The sequence below is a fragment of the Salvelinus alpinus genome, chromosome 4 (genome assembly GCF_045679555.1).
Source record: "Salvelinus alpinus chromosome 4, SLU_Salpinus.1, whole genome shotgun sequence".
In the NCBI taxonomy this organism is placed as follows: domain Eukaryota; kingdom Metazoa; phylum Chordata; class Actinopteri; order Salmoniformes; family Salmonidae; genus Salvelinus; species Salvelinus alpinus.
This window is the reverse complement of record NC_092089.1, coordinates 53080011-53102829: the sequence shown is the minus strand read 5'-3', so window position 1 is coordinate 53102829 and position 22819 is coordinate 53080011. Positions and strand designations below refer to the sequence as shown.

Genomic DNA, 22819 nt, shown 5'->3' with positions numbered 1-22819 from the left:
AATTTCATTCATTATTCTGTGTGATAATGACCATGTTTACATGCACACCAATATCCTGTTATTATTCACAATACTCAAGTATTCTGTTTTTGAGTTGATGCACATAAACATCATATCCCGTTTACAATAACCCGAAAAAGCTTGCATCCCGGTTATGAGAAACCCGGATGAGATGCCTGGGATATGCTGATCGAAGACGGGCTACTGTGGCATGTAAAAATCTTATCCCGTTTAATGTTCTTTTTTTGCGGTCTGCGCAGGCTGAGTTTTGCTTTTCACGGGTGTTGTGTGATGATGTTTTCATTTGATTGTCAAACAAATCACTTCAAAAAGCTTTATTCTGCTTATAATTCCCGACATTTGGTCGTTTTGTCAACTAAAGTTTGATACATGCAGCTTCTCTTCTGTCATAACTTGGTGCCCCAGAAGACAAAATAAAGTAGTGCTCACCAGAATAATGTCTTACATCGTAATATAATTACATAATATAATTTCACTGCCAGAAATGTAACATTCTGCAGGATTGAAAATTATATTATGCTACATGTGAAAGGTAATAAGCCAAAATCAGTGTCCATAGTTCAGTTACTATTCGATTTAACCCATATGACCTTAAATAAGGATTATTCTGTTTATTCATGGTTACAGGGATACTCATGAGCGGGATATCAAATGTGCATGTACACAGCTTATCACGGATAAGACCTTAAGCAGGATATGAACTACTCTCTGGAATACAGTGCGCATGTAAGCGTGGTCAATGTCAGTATAGGAATGCATATGAGAGGTATGGGGGAGAAGACGGGAGCACCAGGCACCTGTGTTGACAAAGAAAATGTATGCATCCGTTGAAGGAACCGGTAAATTGAGGAGCGGAAAAAATGTGTAAATCGAAAAGGCACCACAGTTTCTGCTTTGTACAGAAAATGCTCCATCTTGAAAAACGTGAATGCTGACATGCACAATGCTTTGGGGTTGTAGTGGACTAATAAACGAATAAACATAACATCCGAGGGAACTACCCCTTCAATTCTGCTGAGTGATCATGTTAGCATAGGAACAGAAATGCAAAATTCCGGGGTGAAGACGGGACCACCATGCACCTGTGATGTCGTGCTCGCCAAGGCTGCCCATGGTGACGTGGCCGGGGCCGACAGCGGAGGGCTGCAGGGCCAGGCTGGTGAGCGGGTGCAGGACCACATTGGAGCCGGACCCCGAGGGGTCTCCCGTGGCCATGAGGTGGACACCAGGGTGGCTGGTCAGGCCTCCGTCTCCTGTCAGGGCGTGGGAGAGGAGACCTCCCTGTTGGAGGATGGCTGGGTCAATCTGGAGGGGATGGGAGAATACCAATGAGTCAACACGAGAGAGAGAGAGCGAGAGAGAGAGGTGAAAAGAGAGCGCGAGAGCGATAGGGGAGCACAGGAGAGTTAGGACAGATGATGAAAAAGAGGGAACAAAGGGAGGAGCGGTGGAGCAAAGGAGAGGAAAGAGAGAAGGTGAGAAGTAGGTGACAATGGCAGTGACGCGCGCGCGCGCACACACACACACACACACACACACACACACACACACACACACACACACACACACACACACACACACACACACACACACACACACACACACACACACACACACACACACACACACACACACACACACACACACACACACACACACACCTCATTACCTGCAGTGTGATGTTGTTGATGTTGCTGGAATCGATGCCAGAGATCTGGACGTTGGGACACACTAGGTTGGCAGAGGTAAGCTGGAGGTGGATGCCCTCCAGAGTAGCCAGACCCTCCGACAGAGACACTGTCAGATCACCACCCGCTACAATACAATCACAAACCACACCATTAGATTAGAAGACCTTTACTGTCCAAAGCTTGGATAATTCGATTTGCATTTTAAGTTTCACAACATCAGTAAGGCACAAAATGTCATCAAGTCTATACACAACACATAACGGGCTGTTATAAAAAGCAGACTCCCATTCTGTGATATTTATAGACATTTTCTATCATTTAAATGAATCACAAACACCCATCTATTCTGGAAGAATGCCACTTAGAAATGCATGATGAGCCCAGTTCAATGCATGATGAGCCCAGTTCAACTGTCTACACTCTAAACCCACCATAAACCAAAATATAAGGTGTGGGACTTTGAGAAATAACTTCAATGATTTAATTTAATGCAGATTCACGTAATAAAAAACGAATGGTAATAATTCCCAATTTGTCTGTGTTTGCTCAATGTGCCTTCTGTCTGCTCGAACAGATAAGAGGAGTGGCTCAGAGCAACGTATCATCCACAGAACAGGGCTCCGGGCAGCCGAGCGGAAATGGAGGAAAACTCGCCTCCCTGCGGACCTGGCATCCTTTCACTCCCTCCTCTCTACATTCTCCTCTTCTGTCTCTGCTGCTAAAGCCAATTTCTACCACTCTAAATTCCAAGCATCTGCCTCTAACCCTAGGAAGCTCTTTGCCACCTTCTCCTCCCTCCTGAATCCTCCTCCCCCTCCTCCCCCCTCCTCCCTCTCTGCTGATGACTTCGTCAACCATTTTGAAAAGAAGGTCGACGACATCCGATCCTCGTTTGCTAAGTCAAACGACACCGCTGGTTCTGCTCACACTGCCCTACCCTGTGCTTTGACCTCTTTCTCCCCTCTCTCTCCAGATGAAATCTCGCGTCTTGTGACGGCCGGCCGCCCAACAACCTGCCCGCTTGACCCTATCCCCTCCTCTCTTCTCCAGACCATTTCCGGAGACCTTCTCCCTTACCTCACCTCGCTCATCAACTCATCCTTGACCGCTGGCTACGTCCCTTCCGTCTTCAAGAGAGCGAGAGTTGCACCCCTTCTGAAAAAACCTACACTCGATCCCTCCGATGTCAACAACTACAGACCAGTATCCCTTCTTTCTTTTCTCTCCAAAACTCTTGAACGTGCCGTCCTTGGCCAGCTCTCCTGCTATCTCTCTCAGAATGACCTTCTTGATCCAAATCAGTCAGGTTTCAAGACTAGTCATTCAACTGAGACTGCTCTTCTCTGTGTCACGGAGGCGCTCCGCACTGCTAAAGCTAACTCTCTCTCCTCTGCTCTCATCCTTCTAGACCTATCGGCTGCCTTTGATACTGTGAACCATCAGATCCTCCTCTCCACCCTCTCCGAGCTGGGCATCTCCGGCGCGGCCCACGCTTGGATTGCGTCCTACCTGACAGGTCGCTCCTACCAGGTGGCGTGGCGAGAATCTGTCTCCGCACCACGTGCTCTCACCACTGGTGTCCCCCAGGGCTCTGTTCTAGGCCCTCTCCTATTCTCGCTATACACCAAGTCACTTGGCTCTGTCATATCCTCACATGGTCTCTCCTATCATTGCTATGCAGACGACACACAATTAATCTTCTCCTTTCCCCCCTCTGATAACCAGGTGGTGAATCGCATCTCTGCATGTCTGGCAGACATATCAGTGTGGATGACGGATCACCACCTCAAGCTGAACCTCGGCAAGACGGAGCTGCTCTTCCTCCCGGGGAAGGACTGCCCGTTCCATGATCTCGCCATCACGGTTGACAACTCCATTGTGTCCTCCTCCCAGAGTGCTAAGAACCTTGGCGTGATCCTGGACAACACCCTGTCGTTCTCAACTAACATCAAGGCGGTGACCCGTTCCTGTAGGTTCATGCTCTACAACATTCGCAGAGTACGACCCTGCCTCACGCAGGAAGCGGCGCAGGTCCTAATCCAGGCACTTGTCATCTCCCGTCTGGATTACTGCAACTCGCTGTTGGCTGGGCTCCCTGCCTGTGCCATTAAACCCCTACAACTCATCCAGAACGCCGCAGCCCGTCTGGTGTTCAACTTTCCCAAGTTCTCTCACGTCACCCCGCTCCTCCGCTCTCTCCACTGGCTTCCAGTTGAAGCTCGCATCCGCTACAAGACCATGGTGCTTGCCTACGGAGCTGTGAGGGGAACGGCACCTCCGTACCTTCAGGCTCTGATCAGGCCCTACACCCAAACAAGGGCACTGCGTTCATCCACCTCTGGCCTGCTCGCCTCCCTACCTCTGAGGAAGTACAGTTCCCGCTCAAACCAGTCAAAACTGTTCGCTGCTCTGGCACCCCAATGGTGGAACAAACTCCCTCACGACGCCAGGTCAGCGGAGTCAATCACCACCTTCCGGAGACACCTGAAACCCCACCTCTTTAAGGAATACCTAGGATAGGATAAAGTAATCCTTCTAACCCCCCCCCCTTAAAAGAGTTAGATGCACTATTGTAAAGTGGTTGTTCCACTGGATATCATAAGGTGAATGCACCAATTTGTAAGTCGCTCTGGATAAGAGCGTCTGCTAAATGACTTAAATGTTAATGTTAAATGTTAAATCCAACGGGGGATCTTCGAGGGTACTTGGGGGCTACATGCGGAGAGAGAGAGAGAGGCTGCCAGTAGCACCCCGAGTTGTGTGCCAGCAATGAGCACGGTGTGTGGAAGCCATTTCTAAGTCATTTCGAAAGCCCTACTAGATTCTCGAACAGCGCTGTGAGGGGAATTCATTTCATGGCTGCTTTTTTCGGATGGCTTCCCCCTCGCCGCCAGTTTGAACAAACGACAGATTCGAGGTGAAGTGAGCCAGAGTTCAGTCAAAACATTTCAACTCTTAAAGTGTTGATGCTTTTCAGACTCCACAAATGTTGTTTCAGACTCCTTATTTCGTCCTAGTCCGTAGATCTAACTAGCAGATACGTCATACTGTAGTTGTAGCCTAGAATATCTCTTGAACAAATATTTATTTTCCATGAGATGGAAACTTGTCTTTGACATGAGGTTCACACGAGGAAAACTACAGGAAAAGTGCTTTTCAATATTTGCAGAACATCGGTCTTGCTTTTGAACCAGGCGTGAAAGACGTCGCCTGGCTACCCAGACTCCTTGCTCCAGCCAAATGCTACACCACGCCCATGGACGTTAGTTTCTTCTCCACAATGAGTCTGGATCGGAGTGCCTCATCGACCCCTCACCGAATTCAAACACATTCGGGGCTGTCTTATTGGTCCAGAAACCAATGGGTTGGGCCAGAGCCAGAACACAAGGGGGTAAAGCGTCAGTTTGGAAAATTGCCATTGGCGTTGATACTCTGATTGGTTAGAGACGATCCAATCGCTGATGACTTTGTTTTATACAACACCCCTCGTGCCCCTCTTCACCACAAACAATTTCAATGATGGCAGTCTCAGACTAAAGTATGTAGTGAACGACAGAGCAGTGGAATAATTTTGTGTGAGTCATCAGGCTATGAAAGACAAGCATGTCCTACTTTACTACCAAGTATTCTGAAAAAAAAAGTATGAATACTTTTGCCATTTTACTGGACTAAACTATTTGACCTCACTCTCAATTCACTGAAATCCCCGAATATGACAACAGTGACAATTCTGCCTGAAAATGAGACAGAGCAGGCAAAACAGTTGAAATGACACTGTTACAACCAGGAACTGGTTGAAATGACGACAGTATGACGTCATTTCGATGTAATGTCCCACAATGTCCAGCGCTATTTCCTCGTAATATCCAGCTCTCATCCTCCCTCTCCCAGTGTATCTGTGTATCTACAGCCAAACACGCCTAGTGCAGAATAGGCAGGTTGTGGTGTGCAGTGATGAAGCACCTCTTAGCACTAAGCATGCATGGCCTCAGGCCTAGTGATATGACACTAGCCCAGTAGCTGTAAACACCAGTCCTCAGCTCTTCCTGGCTGGCTACTGAGAACAGACTGTACTTGGACTCAGGCTTCAAACCTCTCCTCTCAGTCTCAAACTATGGTTTGAAATGTAGACTAGGCTAGGGCTGACTGTTCAGGTGAAATATGGTTGCTGCGCTGATCAGCACTTGGGTGCATGCTTCATGTCAATAGTGGAAGGGGTGAGCTAGGCTTGCATAGGGTAATAAGTATTGGCAATAAGAATGAAATAATTCTGTGTTTGTGACAATGGACGGTTGTGCGAATGTGTGTGTGTGCCAGGGTCGGGGGGAATTCCACCTAAACTCAAGTCAGGAATTGAATTGTATTTATACATTTTATGGAGAGGAACCCATGTGCAATTCAATATATTAATTGAATTGGAATTGACCCCCAACCCTGATGTGAGTGAGGGAGTGACTGAGTGGGCACTTACCTGACATGGAGGTAGGCAGGATAGCCTGGCCCACCAGGCCTTGCTGCAGCAGGTTCTGGTCAAACTGGCCTGCGAGGACCTGGTTGGCTGGGAGGTAGATGTTATGGTCTGTGGTAGTAGCCTGGAGCAGGCCCACAGGGTGCAGGGTCTCTGGGTTAACCGGGTGCTGCTGCTGGTTCTGGTTACTTCTGGATGACGCCGCTCGCTTGGCCTTCCGACCCTCTGAGCTGGGCCGGTAGTGACACTGGATGTGGGTCTTGCGGTGGCCTGAGGTGCGGAAGCGGAGCTCGCAGAAGGGGCATTTGAAGGGCTTGGAGCCCGTGTGGAGACGCATGTGGACTTTCAGACTCCCTTTGGTGGAAAAGGATGTGTTGCACATGTGACAGTTGAACAGCTTCTGACCTGCAGGGAGAGAACAGAATGATAGCATTGTTAACGGTAGGTTTCTTCTTGTTTTCCCCTATAGTATGTAGCCCTAACGGGGCTTTACTGTGTTCCACCGATTCTCATTGTTTGACATGGTAGGTTTGGCAATAATGTGTCTGAGGTCTGGGATCGAGTGAGGTTTGTTTGGAGTGGGGGTTGGGTGTTAGGTCCAAAATGTGTATTGTGACTCTAGATTGATGTGAACCAATAAAAAATATATATATTCTCAAAGAACTTTTGCCAATGATGTCCTGAAACAGAGAGTTTGAATGTCGTTGTTCCATTGATGAACGTTTCACACCTCCGTTCTGACTGGCTGACAAGACGCCTTTTCCTCGATTTCTCCCCGAGAGTACCAATAAAACGAGTCACTTTTCTAATTACTGCAGTTCCAAAAGTTAATTCAGACGTCCCTACAGAGAATACTAATCCACAGCTCTTCAACAATAACTTGGGACTATTAGGCCTACTTAGCTAATGTCTGGGCCTTCTCATTAATCAGGGAGAATGAGTGTGTCTGCTCCAGGGTCAGAGTGTCAAACCACAGTAATTACCAAAAGAGAACAAGGTGTGAGGAGATATCTCCTATTATCCCTTGAATAACAAAACTTTTCTGCTGCCATCTTGCGCCGGCGATCAAACCTACAACTCCGTCCCATAAATCACCGGGCACAATTACTCCCCACGGCTCCGTTAGACGATAAGACATGCAAATGAGGCAGATTTAAATATTGTTCATAGTAAATTAGGACTACGTATCCAAGAATTTATAAACTCTTGTTTTTGAGTACGGATCCACTTTCACTGCATTTACTGTGTGTAACTATTAATGTAACTATTAAATCATGGATCAAAGTGCACTCTACACCCAGAGTTGGACCATATTGAGAACATATTGCAGCTAATGTAGTAACAACCCTAACATCACTTAAGCTAATTAACAGGGACAGATCGGCCTACGCTACTCCCACGGTGGCATTTGAACTAATGTTTCCCTCCTACGGTGTTCCCTCTGATCCCTCCCACTCCATCTGATCAGGTGGAGTGGAAGTACACACGGTGCACTACACGCTGACCTGTGTGGGTCTTTATGTGGCAGTCCAGGGTGGACTTCACGGTGAAGTTCTTCCCACACTCGTCACACTTGTAAGGACGCTCTCCTGTGTGGATCCGGATATGTCTAGAGAGAGCGAGGAGGGAGGGAGAGAAAGAGCGAGAAAGTTACTCGTGAACATTCCTGTTAGAATGGAGAGCGTGTCAGGGGAACGCTTTGGGTTAAGTTTCAGAGTCTAAGAATTAATTTAAAAGAAGTTATTTAACTTAAAAGAAGATTAATTAAAAGAAGGTTCACATTCTTTTCATAAAAAAATACAGTGTAACACACAATGCATTTATCACCTGTGGCCATTCTGATGTTTTCCTATTTTAATTTGGCATGCTTTGTGCTTACCAAGGCTCCCAGGAAATTAAACACATGCTCTCCTGAATTTGAATCTGCAAGGTTCAGGCACAAGGCCACTGACTCAGCAAAATTGTTAGTTTACTCCCTCTCATAACCCGAGCAGGGATACGTTTATTTTTATATTATGACATTTTTTGCTGACAAAGCAGAAAGTTTCCTATGAGAATGGGTAGCTTGTCAGGGTAACTTGTCTTTGTCAAAAACACGTCAGCTTTATTGTTTTGATAAAAGAGCACCATGAAATGAAGTGAATACATCTTTGTTGCAGCCATCCCCTGGGGTGTTGCTGTCATTTCCCCTTGTTTTCGGTAGGCTTAGTGACTCGATAATTATATGAGGCTACTTTTGAAGAGCTTCCGAAATGAAAAGCTAAGCCTATCCCATAAATAATTCCATACGGCCTTGAGTTATGGCTGGTCGGACGAAGCCATAATGATCATTACTTAAGATCTGACAAGCTCATTACTTAATATCTTAATAGCCCAATCTAATATTCCTCGCCATTAATTGCAATCAAACTTTTATGGTCCAATAAAACTGAAGTTCATTTCAGTGAAACCTATTCTCTTGGTAGCAGAACATTTTATGCTCGGATTGCAATGAATGAACGGACCCGAAAATGTCACTAACTTAAAGTTACTGCCCGAAAACACTGCACTAAAGAAATGAGCAGTTGATATGGCACCTCTGTCCATTTCATCGCAGTATTTCGTCTTCTTCTTCTTACAAGATGACTCCATAAAACAATGGGACAATTCCAGCTGTCAAACTAGATCCTACCTCTCCTCACTCCGCTCCGCTCATGTTAAGCGGAGGCATCATTCCTTAAAGGGGCAATCTGTGATTGCTACGCTCAATATATAGACCCATTGATTTTTGAAGAACATCACATGCCTCATGAGCTTAGTTCAACTGTCGTACCCCATCAGAAAGCTAAATCTAACATTGTTTTACTCCAATGTTTGTAAACAATGTAGTTGTAAACAAACACTGTATAGCCTCAAAACACGATTTAAAATATACATTTGCAATATACATGGTCAGTCCTTGCATCCAAACATCTTTCTTTGAATTTGAGAGTGGTTACATTTCTCCAGACCCATCACTCAGCCGTTTTACCCAAACAGTGTTATACAATGTTATTGTTTGAACTGCAGATTGACGCTTTAAGAAACATTTCGCACTGTCACGCACTGTTCACACACCGGTGCAACACTAGTGCCAAACAAGAGGGAAATGAAGAGGGAAACAACTCATTTCTCCAGCGCCTGACGGTGACAATCGTTCACAGGGGAGATAAACAAATAACATTGGCTGTTTAACAGCTTGTTCGGCGGTGATCTCACGAATGAACTCCCCAGTAAACACGTGTGTGTGTATTGGCAGGTGATAAGCACCCCAATAACACGAACCCTGTCAGACAGCCTGTGAGAGCTGTGGGCTGTGTTAATAGCTTCAGATAGGATCTATTGTGGAGCCCCTCTCAGAGCAGAGGTCTGTAGTGGAAACTGTTGTAGTGACTGGGAGGAGGGCTCTTCTTCTGGGAGAGAGGTTGGGTCAGGGCTGCAGTTTGGAGCCTGTTCAGGGCCCTGTAATTGGGCTCTCTGTAGTGGAGGGCTCTTCTGGGATATAGGATGGGGTGGGGAGACAATGAGCTGGGCATTGCTCTTTGAGAGGTCCAGGAGGAGAGGGCGGCTGGAACGACAAGGTAACTCTTCAACCGCTGGGAAAGACAATCATGACAGAATAATGTGAAGGAGAGAGAGAGCGAGAGAGAGTGAGAGAGCGGTGGAGATGGACGTAGACTCACGGGCTGGACTGCACCTGAACATGACTACAGAGAGGAGCCCCTCTGAAGAGCTCAGAGAGGTGGGGGAAACTTCAACCCCAAGAGCAAGATATTCAGAGACATAGAGAGAGAGTCTGAGTCGCTCAGAGTCAGCGCATGAGGAGGAATAGGACCAGGGCCTAAACGAACACCTGCCATGTCTATTTCAGCAGCCACGTTGTCGGGTAGTCTGGGCTCCACAGTGCAAGCATTTCACTCACATTCGCCAATAAAAAAAGAGTTTGAAGTCAAGTATGATCACATTTATAGCAAAATAAATGCTGCAGTAGCTGTTTTCAAAGTGTTTCTGTCATTTTGTTTCAAAGCTGGTAGATAAATCACACAAAAAACTACAAATCCTATAATGTCCCACCTCGCGCAACACTGCTCGGCTGGGGAGCTGTGTACACTGGGATTGAAGAGCTGAAGATTCATTTTTAGATGTGCTGCGCACAGGCATACAAGTTGGTCTGATTTACTCAAAAGTCTACTAAAGTAAGGCTTGTTCTTGGCTATTTACATTATTTTGTTCACACACCAGGTTGTTTTTCAACGCTAGAGTTTGCTTCAACTGCTAGCGAAGACACATTTAAAAAATAAAAAATAAATATATTTCACCTTTATTTAAACCAGGTAAGCTAGTTGAGAACAAGTTCTCATTTACAACTGCGACCTGGCCAAGATAAAGCAAAATAGTGCGACACAAACAACAACACAGAGTTACACATAAACAAGCGTAGTCAATAACACAATAGAAAAAAATAAAGTCTATATAGAGTATGTGCAAATGGCATGAGGTGGTAAGGCAATAAATAGGCCATAGAAGCGAAGTAATTACAATTTAGCAAATTAACACTGGAGTGATAGATGAGCAGATGATGATGTGCAAGTAGAAATACTGGTGTGCAAAAGAGCAGAAAATAAATAAAAACAATATGGGGATGAGGTAGGTAGATTGGGTGGGCTATTTACAGATGGGCTATGTACAGCTGCAGCGATCGGTTAGCTGCTCAGATAGCTGATGTTTAAAGTTAGTGAGGGAAATATAAGTCTACAGCTTCAGCGATTTTTGCAATTCGTTCCAGTCATTAGCAGCAGAGAACTGGAAGAAAAGGCGGCCAAAGGAGGTGTTGGCTTTGGGGATGACTAGTGAGATACACCTGCTGGAGCACGTGCTACAGGTGGGTGTTGTTATCGTGACCAGTGAGCTGAGATAAGGCGGAGCTTTACCTAGCATAGACTTATAGATGACCTGGAGCCAGTGGGTCTGGCGACGAATATGTAGCGAGGTCCAGCCGACGAGAGCATACAGGTCGCAGTGGTGGGTGGTATAAGGGGATTTGGTGACAAAACGGATGGCACTGTGATAGACTGCATCCAATTTCCTAAGTAGAGTGTTGGAGGCTATTTTGAAAATTAGGCCCTCCGATTTGACACACTGAACTCAGTCTGAGAAGTAGTTGGTGAACCAGGTGAGGCAGTCATTTGAGAAACCAAGGCTGTTGAGTCTGCCGATAAGAATACGGTGATTGACAGAGTCGAAAGCCTTGGCCAGGTCGATAAAGACGGCTGCACAGTACTGTCTTTTATCGATGGCGGTTATGATATCGTTTAGTACCTTGAGCGTGGCTGAGGTGCACCCGTGACCAGCTTGAAAACCGGATTGCACAGCGGATAAGTTAGGGTGGGATTCGAAATGGTCAGTGATCTGTTCATTAACTTGGCTTTCGAAGACTTTAGAAAGGCAGGGCAGGATGGATATAGGTCTATAATAGTTTGGGTCTAGAGTGTCACCCCCTTTGAAGAGGGGAATGACTGCGGCAGCTTTCCAATCTTTAGGGATCTCAGACAATACGAAAGAGGTTGAACAGACTGGTAATAGGGGTTGCAACAATGGCGGCGGATAATTTTAGAAAGAGAGGGTCCAGATTGTCTAGCCCAGCTGATTTGTACGGGTCCAGGTTTTGCAGCTCTTTCAGAACATCAGCTATCTGGATTTTGGTGAAGGAGAAGATGGGGAGGCTTGGGCAAGTAGCTGCGGGGGGTGCGTAGCTGTTGGCCAGCCGTAGAGAAATGCTTATTGAAATTCTCGATTATTGTGGATTCATCAGTGGTGACAGCGTTTCCTAGCCTCAGTGCTGTAGGCAGCTGGGAGGAGGTGCTCTTATTCTCTATGGACTTTACAGTGTCCCAAAACGTTTTGGAGTTAGAGCTACAGAATGCAAATTTCTGTTTGAAAAAGCTAGCGTTTGCTTTCCTGACTGACTGCGTGTATTGGTTCCTGGCTTCCCTGAAAAGTTGCACATCGCGGGGACTATTCAATGCTAGTGCAGTCCGCCACAGGATGTTTTTGTGCTGGTTCGAGGGCAGTCAGGTCTGGAGTGAACCAAGGGCTATATCTGTTCTTAGTTTTACATTTTTTGAAAGGGGCATGCTTATTTAAGATGGTGAGGAAATTACTTTTAAAGAACGACTAGAACGGCATGACTGCCCTGGTTGCCATGGTAACCTCCCTCCCTTAAAGGAAAAATCCACCCAAAACCACTAATTCCTATAATTTACAGTGTTAAATAACAATATTATGTGAGAACAATATTTTTGTGAACAAATGTTTTATTTTATTGTTATAATAAGGTTGGTACCAACATGTGAAAATGGATGTGGAAACATGGAAATCTGTTAAGCATGTGAAGTAGCTAGTTAGCTGTAAAATTGCCAAAACAAACGGCACTATCAATTTAGAAGTCTACAATCTCACCATGTTCAACCTACAGTCTGACATTCACAACAGCACCATGCAATGCACCCTGGACTGAAGAGGCAGACAAACAGGAGAAATGTGCTAGACCCTCTCTTCAATTACACATTTCTCCAGGTAGGAATATCGCAAAAATATGATCAATGGCTCAATCGAAGACAACCTCTCGCGTTATGACATCGGCCAGTATTTAAATCTGACATGTATGACAGATGTTTTTGTGATCTAAAAGTCATATTCCTATTAACTTCCAGTGTAGTGAGATGCTTCATACCCGCCGAAATTCTGCCTCCTTGAACAGCGATAGCTCAGATACACATGAAAACATGAAATGACCCAGGGAATCGATAGAACATCGCTCAAAATGGGTGAATCTTTCCTTTAAAGGGGCAGCTGATTTTTTTTGTCTCATCTGTGATATTTTGATTAAAAGACTAAGGTCACAAAAAATGAAATAGCATTGGGCAATATTCCACATCACTTCTTACTAGTAGTACATTTCTTATTTTAGAAGCATGCTCCTCTGTTTTGGGGGGGGAGGTTTTGGTGTAATTATGGAGAAAAAAACATTTTGGCTAGTTAAAATGAGTGGCTGGTCAATTTTTAAATCTACCTGCCACAGAATGGCTGGCGGAACTAAACGTTAGTTTCAGGCCCTGAATAGGACAGAAAGTAGATGAAGAGAGAGTGAGAAAGAGCATATAAGAGAGTACAGGACAGAGGGAGACAGTTCTCCGACACTCAGCTCACCTGACGAGGTCGCTGGGCTTCTTGAAGCTCTTGGGGCAGAAGTTACAGCAGTTGGCGAACTTGGGCTCCGTCTCCAGCTCCACCGCCTTGTCCTTGATCTCGCTGATGCGGTCGCGCTCCGCCGCCGACTGGGCCAGCACCTTCTCCGACACTGACGCCTCGTCACCAGGGTCATTCTTGGCCAGCTCCTCCGCCTGCTCCTCGGTGAAGGTTATGATGTTGGCCCGGTTCCTTTTCATCACGGTCTGCTCGCCCTCCTCTTCCTCCTCGCCGTCCTCATCCTCCAGCCCTGCGAGGGGAGAGACACATAGGAGGAAAGGATTCACATGCTTCTTAAGTGTCACTCAACATCACGCCCACAACTCCAACTCAGACCTGGGTCCATTTCAGATGCATTTCAAATAATTGCTGCTTGTCAATATAAACTTGTCAGGCAGAATATAATCAAATAGAATATTAATAAACGTTCACACTCTATATGGAAGCAGACCAGCTAAAATCAAGCACTTCAAATATTTGGAAACCGTATGTGACCCAGGTCTGCTTTAACTTTTATGTAATCATGGCTGATTGCCTTTTTCTAGGGGTGTCAAACTCATTTTGCCCAGGGGCCAAATTCTTTCTTTGCAAAGGTCTGGAGGTCCAAAGTGAAAATGGTGTATATTGCCTTGGTGTCAAAATCCACATAAAACTTAATGAAAGCTGAATCTCATTTTATCCTCACTTTTCTGCCTGATGGTGAAGCATGATTCATCACTCCATAGAATGCATTTCCACTGCTCCAGATAAGCCCAATGGTGGTGAGCTTTACACCACTCCAGCCTACGCTTGGCATTGTGCATGGTGATCTTAGGCTTGTGCGCGGCTGCTCGGCCATGGAAACCCATCTCATGAAGCACTCGACAGTTATTGTGCTGATGTTGCGTTCAGAGGCAGTTTGACACTCGGAAGTGAGGACAGACTATTTTTTACACACTACACGCTTCAGGGGTCCCATTCTGTGAGCAGATGTGGCCTACCACTTCGCGGCTGAGCCGTTGTGGCTCCTAGACGTTTCCACCTCACAATAACAGCACTTCCAGTTCACCGGGGCAGCTCCAGCAGCGCAGAAATTTGACAAACTGACTTGTTGGAAAGGTGGCATCCTATGACAGTGCCACGTTGAAAGTCACTGAACTCTTCAGTAAGGCCCCTCTAATGATAATGTTTGTCTATGGAGATTGCATGACTTTGTGCTCAATTTTATATACCTGTCAACAACAGGTGTGGCTGAAATAATCAAATCCCCTAATTTGAAGGATTTCTTTGAAGGATTTTGTAAAAACTACATCTCTGTACTTATATAATTAAATGGGACACTGACCAATATGGCTGCCATTATCAGCAAAATCTAGAGCTAAACAGATCTATGACACTAGCCACTCTAAATAAAAAACGTATTGGTCACATACACATATTTAGCAGATGTTATGGTGGGTGTAGCGAAATGCGTGTCTAGTGTATATCTCTATGGCTATGTCCCAAATTCCTCTTCTTCCTCCCTAAGTGTGCACTTGTTCACTTCCCTTCACTGATTTGGAAGGAAATGACTGGTATAACAAATATCATAGAAACTCCTACTAGCCTCCACCAATCCAATGCTTTTAGATTTGTGGGAAGTAGTGAACAAATGCATACTTTAGGTGAAAGGAGATATTATTGGGACACAGCCTATGTCTGTACCTCTGTCCACTTCGGCGTGGTCCTTCTTCAAGTGCTTCCTATACAGCACGTTGTTGCGGAAGCTGTCCTCACACATGTGACACTTGTAGGGCTTCAGGTGGACAACCATGTGGCGGTTCAGACTGCCGTTGGTGGTGAAGGATGTGTCACACATGTTACACTTATAGGCCTTCACTCCTAGGAGCGGGAGCAAAAGAGATGTAGATATCAATGACCATATGTTTCATCAGTGTGTTGACCAATAAGGTTTAGGTTTCCCCAGAGGTGGAACAAGTACCCAATTGCCATACTTGAGTAAAAGTAAAGATACCTTCATAGTAAAATACTCCTTGAGTAAAAGTCTAAAAGTATTTTGTTTTAAATATACTTAAGTATCAAAAGTATTCCTTATATTAAGCAAACAAATGGCACGATTTCTTGTTTTTTAATTTATTTAAGGATAGCCAGGGGCTAATTTTACAAACAAAGCATTTGTGTTTAGTGAGTCTGCCAGATTTGAGGGATACCAGGGATGTTCTCTTGACAAGTGTGTGAATTGGACCAATTTCCTGTATTGCTAAGCATTCAAAATGTAACGAGTACTTTTGGGTGTCAGGGAAAATGTATGGAGTAAAAAGTACATTATTTTCTTTAGGAATGTATTGGAGTAAAAGCAAAAGATTGAAACAGTCAAGGAAAGTACAGATACCCCGCCTCCCGAGTGGCGCAGCGGTCTAAGACACTGCATCACAGTGCTAGACCCAAGTTCTATCCGGGGCTGTATCACAATCTGCTGCGATCCGGAGTCTAATAGGGCAGCGCACACTTAGCCCAGCATCGTCCGGGTTCGGGGAGGGTTTGGCCGGGAGGGCTTTATTTGGCTCATTGCGCTTTAGTGACTCCTTGTGGAGGGCCGGGCACCTGCAGGCTGACCTCGGTCGTCAGTTGAACGCTGTTTCCTCCGACACATTGGTGCGGCTGGATTCCGGGTTAAGCGGGCAGGTGTTAACCGCTCTAGGCTAGGGGGCGGTATTTTCACGTCCGGATGAAAAGCATGCCCAAAGTAAACTACCTGCTACTCAGGCCCAGAAGCTAGGATATGCATATTATTAGTAGATTTGGATAGAAAACACTCTGAAGTTTCTAAAACTGTTTGAATGATGTCTGTGAGTATAACAGAACTTATTTGGCAGGCGAAACCCCGAGAACAAACCATCCAGTAAAAAAATGTTTTGAGGTCACTCTCTTTTCAATTAGTTTTCAATGGGGATCTGGATTTCTAAGGCACTTGCTTGCAGTTCCTATCGCTTCCACTGGATGTCAACAGTCTTTAGAAATTGGTTGATGTTTTTCCTTTGTGTAATGAAGAAGTAGCCCTTTTCAGAACGAGGGTCGAGTGAAGTGTACTGTTTGTTAGAGGCACGTGACCTGAAAGCACGCTCCACTTTGTTTTCGTCCGGTATTGAACGCAGTTTATCCCGTCTTAAATTTTATCGATTATTTATGTAAAAAAATACATAAAGTTGTATTAGGAAAGTTGTTTGAAATGTTTGGACAAAGATTACAGGTAACTTATGAGGTATTTTGTAGTTATGTTGAGCGAGTTGGAACCAGTGTTTTTCTTGATCAAACGCGCCAAATAAATTGACATTTTGGATATATAACGACGGAGTTAATCGAACAAAAGGACCATTTGTGATATTTATGGGACATATTGGAGTGCCAACAGAAGAAGCTCGTCAAAGGTAAGGCATGAATTATATCTTTATTTCTGAGTTTCATGTCGCGCCTGGCGGGTTGAATTATGATTGTCTGTGTTTGTTTGGTGGGGTGCTATCCTCAGATAATCGCATGGTTTGCTTTCACCGTAAAGCCTTTTTGAAATCTGACACATTGGCTGGATTAACAACAAGTGTAGCTTTAATTTGGTGTATTGCATGTGTGATTTCATGAAAGTTTAACATTTATAGTAATTTAATTTGAATTTGGCGCTCTGCCATTTCACTGGATGTTGTCAAATCGATCCCGTTAAAGGGATTTGATCCTTAAGAAGTTTTAATTGAAAAGTCCCTCTTTGCCATGTAAATAAACTGAATCCCCCAAAAAACATTTACACTGCATTTCAGCCCTGCCACAAAAAGACCAGCTGACATCATGTCAGTGATTCTCTCGTTAACACAGGTGTGAGTGTTGACGAGGACAAGGCTGGAGATCACTCTGTCATGCTGACTGAGTTCAAATAACAGACTGGAAGCTTCAAAAGGAGGGTGGTGCTTGGAATCATTGTTCTTCCTCTGTCACCCATGGTTACCTGAAAGGAAACACGTGCCATCATCATTGCTTTGCACAAAAAGGGCTTCACAGGCAAGGATATTGCTGCCAGTAAGATTGCACCTAAATCAACCATTTATCGGATCATCAAGAACTTCAAGGAGAGCGGTTCAATTGTTGTGAAGAAGGCTTCAGGGCGCCCAAGAAAGTCCAGCAAGCGCCAGGACCATCTCCTAAAGCTTATTCAGCTGCGGGATCGGGGCACCACCAGTACAGAGCTTGCTCAGGAATGGCAGCAGGCAGGTGTGAGTGCATCTGACTTTTGGAGGATGGCCTGGTGTCAAGAAGGGCAGCAAAGAAGCCACTTCTCTCCAGGAAAAACATCAGGGACAGACTGATATTCTGCAAACGGTACAGGGATTGGACTGCTGAGGACTGGGGTAAAGTCATTTTCTCTGATGAATCCCCTTTTCGATTGTTTGGGGCATCTGGAAAAAAGCTTGTCCGGAGAAGACAAGGTGAGCACTACCATCAGTCCTGTGTCGTGCCTACAGTAAGCATCCTGAGACCATTCATGTGTGGGGTTGCTTCTCAGCCAAGGGAGTGGGCTCACTCACAATTTTGCCTAAGAACACAGCCATGAATAAAGAATGGTACCAACACATCCTCCGAGAGCAACTTCTCCCAACCATCCAGGAACAGTTTGGTGATGAACAATGCCTTTTCCAGCATGATGGAGCACCTTGCCATAAGGCAAAAGTGATAACTAAGTGGCTCGGGGAACAAAACATCGATATTTTGGGTCCATGGTCATGAAACTACCCAGACCTTAATCCCATTGAGAACTTGTGGTCAATCCTCAAGAGGCGGGTGGACAAACAAAAACCCACAAATTCTGACAAACTCCAAGCATTGATTATGCAAGAATGGGCTGCCATCAGTCAGGATGTGGCCCAGAAGTTAATTGACAGCATGCCAGGGCGGATTGCAGAAGTCTTGAAAAAGAAGGGTCAACACTCAACATCAACTTCATGTAATTGTCAATAAAAGCCTTTGACACTTATGAAATGCTTGTAATTATACTTCAGTATTCCATAGTAACATCTGATAAAAATATCTAAAGACACTGAAGCAGCAAACTTTGTGAAAATGTATATTTGTGTCATTCTCAAAACTTTTGGCCACGACTGTACAATCATTGAGATGAGATTGGAGATGTTGGTTAGAGCTGCCCTGCCCTATAAAAAACTCACAAAATTTGAGTTTGCTATTCAACAAGAAGCATTGCCCTAATGTGAACCATGCCTTGAACAAAAAGAGATCTCAGAAGACCTAAGATAAAGAATTGTTGACTTGCATAAAGCTGGAAAGGGTTACAGAAGTATCTCTAAAAGCCTTGATGTTCATCAGTCCACGGTAAGACAAATTGTCTATAAATGGAGAAAGTTCAGGGCCTGGCCTCAGGGCCTGGACACCTTGCTATCATCGTCAGAAAAATGTATTCCCAAGTTTATCAAGATATTTTGCCTATCTGTCCACCAATTGAAGTTCAACAGAAGTTGGGTGATGCAACAGGACAACAACCCAAAAACAGAATGGCTTCAACAGAAGAAAATACGCCTTCTGGAGGGGCCCAGAAGTCCTGACCTCAACCCGATTGAGATGCTGTGGCATGACCTCAAGAGAGCGGTTCACACCAGACATCCCAAGAATATTGCTGAACTGCAACAGTTTTGTTAAAGAGGAATGGTCCAAAATTCCTCATGAACGTTGTGCAGGTATGATCCGCAACTACAGAAAACGTTTGGTTGAGGTTATTGCTGTCAAAGGAGGGTCAACTAGTTATTAAATCCAAGGGTTCACATACTTTTACCACCCTGCACTATGAATGTTTAGACGGGGTGTTCAATAAAGACATGAAAATGTATAACTGTTTGTGCGTTATTAGTTTAAGCAGACTGTGTTTGTCTATTGTTGTGACTTAGATGAAGATCAGATCAAATGTTATGACCAATCTATGCAGAAGTCCAGGTAATTCCAAAGGGTTAACATACTTTTTCTTGCCACTGTATGCAGCCGTGCTGAGGTACACTGTTCTTACCTGTGTGTGTGTTGAGGTGGGACTTGAGGACCCCTGCTGAGACGAAGCATCGGCCACAAATGTTGCAGCAGTAGGGTTTCTCTCCGGTGTGGGAGCGCACGTGTTGCTTCAGATGGCTGGACTTCTTAAAAGGTTTATTACACATGGTGCACCTGGGGGGAATCAAACACACAGGTCGTGTCCATTAGGAATCAAACTGAAGAAAACAGACTAAAACAGGGAGGGACTAACTGACCACCAAAAGGAAACACTTATTTGGTCTGTTGCAAAACCCTTTCCATCGCGTGCCCTAATGAACACGACCATTATATAATAATGTTTCTGTTTCTGTCAATGAGATGTGTATCAATAAAGGTCCTAAAAAGTCACCAATCCTCAGTTAACAATACTGACAACAGGAATCATTTCAAAATTCCACCACCAATTCACAAAGCAAGTTGGGGTTTATAAAAGTACATTAGACTTTTTGTGAAGAGTGGAATAATTGAAAACCAGACCTTTCTTTGGAAAGGTCACTAACTCAGCCCTATGGCATCTGTTTGTTCTTCCTGTTTGGAAGGTGTGAGTTATGGGTTGAAGCTTTAAAAATGACAGTGTACTGCGGCGCAGCATGCATGGTGCAGCAGAATTCTATGGCACGTTATTTAAGTGTGAACCACTGGTACCATTGATTCTAGTTAGTGCTAGTTTGACTACTATGCATCTTTGAGAAGCATTTGATAGCCTTGAATAGTGGCTGTACTAGAGAACGCAGGCACGTGGGAGACCGGGGCTCAATTCCCCGATGGGGAGGAAGGAGCAGGCTGTCCTTGTAAATAAGAACTTGTTCATAACTGATTTCGTGTGTTATTTCATAGTTGTTTCATAAATGTCTTCACTATTATTCTACAATGTAGAAAATAGTCAAAATAAAGAAAAACCCTGGAATGAGAAGGTGTGTCTAAACTTTTGACTCGTACTTGCTTATTTAATTTGATTAATATTATGTTCTTTCTAGTCCAAGAAAAACGAAAAACCCTCTGGGTTTCCGTTAGAATGGAACGGAAAATATCGCAATGTACAACGTAACGGTCGGGAGTACATTACTGGGCTATTTAGCTAAAGAATCCCTGTGTTGTGCGGGCACGCAGGACACCGGGGTTCAATTCCTCGACGAGGAGGAAGGAGTAGGCTGTCCTTGTAAATAAGAATTTGTTCTTATTAACTGACTTGCCTAGTTAAATAAAGGTTACACTAAGAGCATAACATTTCTTCACCCTAATTTTCGAATTCTAGTCTAACCAACACCCAAACAGAGATTCAGTGAAAATAAGAAATCTCCTTGATTTATCAAGACCAGTCCCCGTCTCAGAGCAGCGCGAAACGGTGCTAAAATAGTTGTAGGCTATTGCTTCTAAATGAATAATAATAATCAAATTGTTTAAAAAATAACAATATTTTGGAGATGAGCAAGAAAAAGGCCAATCTTGAACATGGGGTGAGACATTGTTACTCATTTGTAAATAAAGCCAGTTTATTATTTAGAATTATTTATTTCTATTTTTAGAGGGAGAGAAACCAAAAACCCACAATCATCTCACGGGTATTGAACCAGCATCTGTAGCAACACAGCTAACAGCTAATGCGACTGAGTCTAACGTGACCGGTCGGGAGTGGCCTACAGTACTACAGTAAGAGCAAAATAACCCGAACAAAATAAAATAATAAAACCTTAGCGTAACAACAGTTTTAGTAATACTGAAGTCGTCCACAATTATCAGTTTCTATTTAGGTTTATGTCGCCCATTCATTATCAGTTAGAGACACAGTAGGACCCAAAATCATAATCAGTGCTCTAACTCCCCCTTGCGCTGGTCTGGAGCAATGAAGTGGTGACGTAGGGTACTGTACTAAAACACAAATTACCTCTAAGTCCCGCAGCATAAATCACAAAACTTTAAGTGGAGCAACCACTGTCTGCACAGCCTTTAGAATGAGACAGAAAGAGATAATCTCGCCATATATATGAGGTGTATGTGTGTTCTTATCTAAACAGAATGTGGAGTCTAATTTTGATACATATACAGGACTCCATACAGAGCATTACTCCCAAACTGAAGTCACACTATACTCTTTTCTCACTGTTAAAACCTTGGTCTTGACTACATCTGTGTCGTATCTGAAGGAGAAAGTTCAGTAGTTTACAATCTCAAATACATATTCCCCTTATCTATCTACGTCCTCCTTTCTCTTGTTTTGTCTATACCGCTAGTCGTTTCATCCTAGACATGCATTAATAATGCATTGTGCGCTGACGTGATAGGGATTTTGTAAGCCATGGGGAACAACTGAGGGAAAACTGAATAAAAGCATGACGCATTACTCAGTCCCCTTCCCGTCCCACTCTCTGTTTCCACAACGCAACAACATCAGTGGCTAGTGCGTCAGATGTAGCGGAGGACACAAGTTAGTTGGAAAACTAAGAGCTTGTAGCAACACAAGCTGCCACCGTCACCTCTACAGACATCTGACGCACAAGTCAGTCACAAAACAAAAAGCCTGGAGCAACACAATCTGCCACAGTCACCTTTAGAGATAGAAAGCTAGCAGAGTTAACTCATTGTTTGATTCCCAAATGGCAACATGGTCAAAAGTAGTGCACTAGATAGGGGATAGGGTACCATTTGGGACAGTTATTTATTTGAGCAAATTCTAAATAAACATTGTGTCATATACACACAAGATGGCGCCGGAGAACAAGGCTGACGTTTGACACATTCCTAACCAAATTGTGTTTTTTTGTTAGTTTCTTTGTGTTGTTTGTAACTTATTTTGTACATAATGTCGCTGCTACTGTCTCTTATGACCAAAAATAACTTCTGGACATCAGAACTGCGATTACTCACCACGGACTGGCAGAATCCTTTTTTTCTTATTACGAGTCCGACGAGCCCGAAGCGAATGACATACTGCCTTCCCCCGGGAACAGGCCCAGATCCTTGTTATTTGTGTGAAGAGAATGCGGAGAAAAAGGGTCCAGAGGGCAGCCTGCCTTCGGAGAATTCGTAGGCGATCGAATAAAACCCCACTTCCTTCCATTCTGCTAGCAAACGTGCAATCTTTGGAAAATAAAATGACCTACGCGGAAGATTAAACCAGCAATGGGACATTCAAAACTGTAATATCTTATGATTCACAAAGTCGTGGCTGAATGACGACATTATCAACATAGAGCTGGCTGGTTATCCGCTGTATCGTCAGTACAGAACAGAGGCGTCTGGTAAGACAAGGGGCGGCGGACTATGTATTTTTGTAAACAACAGCTGGTGCACGATATCTAAAGAAGTCTTGAGCTATTGC

At 44.4% G+C, this 22819-nt stretch overlaps 1 protein-coding gene across 1 annotated transcript in view; it reads right to left on the bottom strand.

Moving 5' to 3' along the window:
* LOC139573946 (zinc finger protein 236-like) overlaps positions 1-22819 on the bottom strand; it is a 104829-nt gene that overhangs the window by 25801 nt on the left and 56209 nt on the right. Inside the window, exons 18-24 of the mRNA XM_071397953.1 lie at positions 19481-19632; positions 15130-15306; positions 13408-13696; positions 7686-7789; positions 6184-6585; positions 1691-1836; positions 1104-1326 (exon numbers count right to left, since the gene is read on the bottom strand). Of these exons, the coding sequence (XP_071254054.1) occupies positions 1104-1326; positions 1691-1836; positions 6184-6585; positions 7686-7789; positions 13408-13696; positions 15130-15306; positions 19481-19632 (1493 nt within the window). The remainder of the gene's footprint in view (positions 1-1103; positions 1327-1690; positions 1837-6183; positions 6586-7685; positions 7790-13407; positions 13697-15129; positions 15307-19480; positions 19633-22819) is intronic.